This window comes from Oryx dammah, unplaced genomic scaffold (genome assembly GCF_014754425.2).
Source record: "Oryx dammah isolate SB20612 unplaced genomic scaffold, SCBI_Odam_1.1 HiC_scaffold_5, whole genome shotgun sequence".
Lineage (NCBI taxonomy): Eukaryota > Metazoa > Chordata > Mammalia > Artiodactyla > Bovidae > Oryx > Oryx dammah.
In genome coordinates this window covers 62,720,990-62,722,927 of record NW_024070189.1, presented here as the reverse complement: position 1 = coordinate 62,722,927, position 1,938 = coordinate 62,720,990, and the positions used below count along the sequence as shown (strand labels likewise).

The window sequence follows — 1,938 nt, the reverse complement described above, 5'->3', positions numbered from 1 at the left end:
GGGGATAGTGGTAACACCTATTTCATAGGGCTGCTGTAGGAGTAAGCCCAGGTACAGTGAAGATGCCTGATTTCAGTGCTCAGGACATGTTGGACATTATTAAGATAGTATTTAGAGACAATTTGGAGCCCACCTGGGCTATTTTCCACCCATTATTTCAGTGATTCAGGAATAGACCGGATTTTGAAAACTGGGGGCTTGCGAAAAATGTGGAAGGTGGGGCGGAGAAGAGCCCCTGCTCAAGTTGTTATGGAAAATTGTCTGTCCTTTGTATTTTATTGCGAAGCTGTCCATTGCTTTCAATCAGCTCAAAGAATTGAGAACTTCTGATTTAGATGATAGTTGGATGTGTCTGCATGCTAAGTCGCTTCAGTCGTGTCCGACTCTGTGACCCCATGGACTGTAGCCCACCAGGCTCCTCTGTCCATGGGATTCTCCAGGCAAGAACACTGGAGTGGGTTGCCATTCCCTTCTGCCATTCCCAACCCAGGGATCAAACCTGTCTATCCTGTAACTCCTGCGTTGCAGGCAGATTATTGACGAATAGTTGGGCATTCAATTACAATTATTACAGCTCTGTTTTAGCTGAAAAGATGTGTCCATCCAGCTAAATAATTCAGTCACAGAGTGACCTTGGTGTTTGTAATCAAATACTTCCTGACCTCAGATAGAGCCTTCCTCTTTACCTCTTGTCATTTGAAAAATGTCCCTGAAATCATTTCCAGTGTCTCAGAGACGTGAATAACTGCAGGTGGATACTCCCTCGCCGGCCCGCGCTCTGTGCCTTTAAGGTCCACTGGGGGCGTGATGTCAGCCGCCCGCGGGCACCCCGAGCGGGGAGTGGGGCAGCCCGGTGTGGAGGAGGACCTGCCTGCGGGGAATCCGTGTCCCTGACTTCACCCGTCTGGCGCGCTTGCCCGCAGGCCCTGTCCAGAAGACACTGAATGGGCCCTGACCCAGCTCCGGGAAAGCGAGGCGCCGCGGCCGGGGCCATGGGCAACTTCCAACTGGAAGACTTTGTCGCGGGCTGGATCGGAGGTGAGCGCACCCCCGGGCGGGAGGGATGGAGGGACCCCTAGAGGTGAGTGTGGACGGGGACAGCCCTGCCCGACAGGAAGAGAGCGAGGCGACGGGCGCTGCACGGGCGGAGTCTCCACGCGGTGCCTGATTCGGGAGCTCCGCGCCAGCCACGTATTGCCTACACACTACCCAGGCGCGCGCTGCCCGCCGCCCGGTTGGTCTCGCGGCTGCTCGCCTGCTGCCGCGAGCCCCAGTCAGATTCTTCCGGAGCCTGTGATTGCCTCAAAGTTCGGGTTTGCAAAACTTGATCCTGATCCGTAATGATTAAACCGCCCATCAAAGTAGACAGCCAATGGAGCATGTCGGCGCGTACACGCCCTTCGGCGCCCGGTGCGCACCTGAATTTGGGCCCTCCTGGGAACTTGTAGGTGAGGGTGGCCCTTGACCACCGCTCGCCAGGCGCGCAGGATGCGGAGCCCGGCACCACAGTCAGGCTGGCTCTTCGGGCGTCCGGCTGTTGGGGGAGATGGAGCGCAGGGCTGGGGACCCAGCGTCGGCAGCAGACGCCCCCCGCCAGACAGGGGAAACCCTTATGGTTTTCAGCTGCTGCCAACTTTCACACTTCTCCTCTGGCACTGTTGGGCCGGCTGATCCCTACCTACCGCCCCTGGAGCCGCTGTCTGCTGGGTGTGTTTGCTTGGGCAAGAGTCACATCCACTGCCTCCCCTCTTCATTCTTCTCTGTCCAGCAGGGGGTCGGTATGTCCCTCCTTTGTTCAGCTATTGGAGGTTTGAGAGACTTTGCTTATTGTAAAATACAGTCTTTCTTTTGGCTCCGTCTAAGAGGCTCACTGGGCCTCCCTGGTGGCTCAGCGGTAAAGAATCCACCTGCGGTAAAGAATCCACCTGCGGTAAAGAA

At 56.3% G+C, this 1,938-nt stretch overlaps 1 protein-coding gene across 1 annotated transcript in view; it reads left to right on the top strand.

Moving 5' to 3' along the window:
* Positions 1-844: 844 nt before the first annotated feature.
* SLC25A48 (solute carrier family 25 member 48) overlaps positions 845-1,938 on the top strand; it is a 43,518-nt gene continuing 42,424 nt past the window's right edge. Inside the window, exon 1 of the mRNA XM_040240041.1 lies at positions 845-1,038. Coding sequence (XP_040095975.1) covers positions 945-1,038 — 94 coding nt within the window. The 5' untranslated portion in view covers positions 845-944. The remainder of the gene's footprint in view (positions 1,039-1,938) is intronic.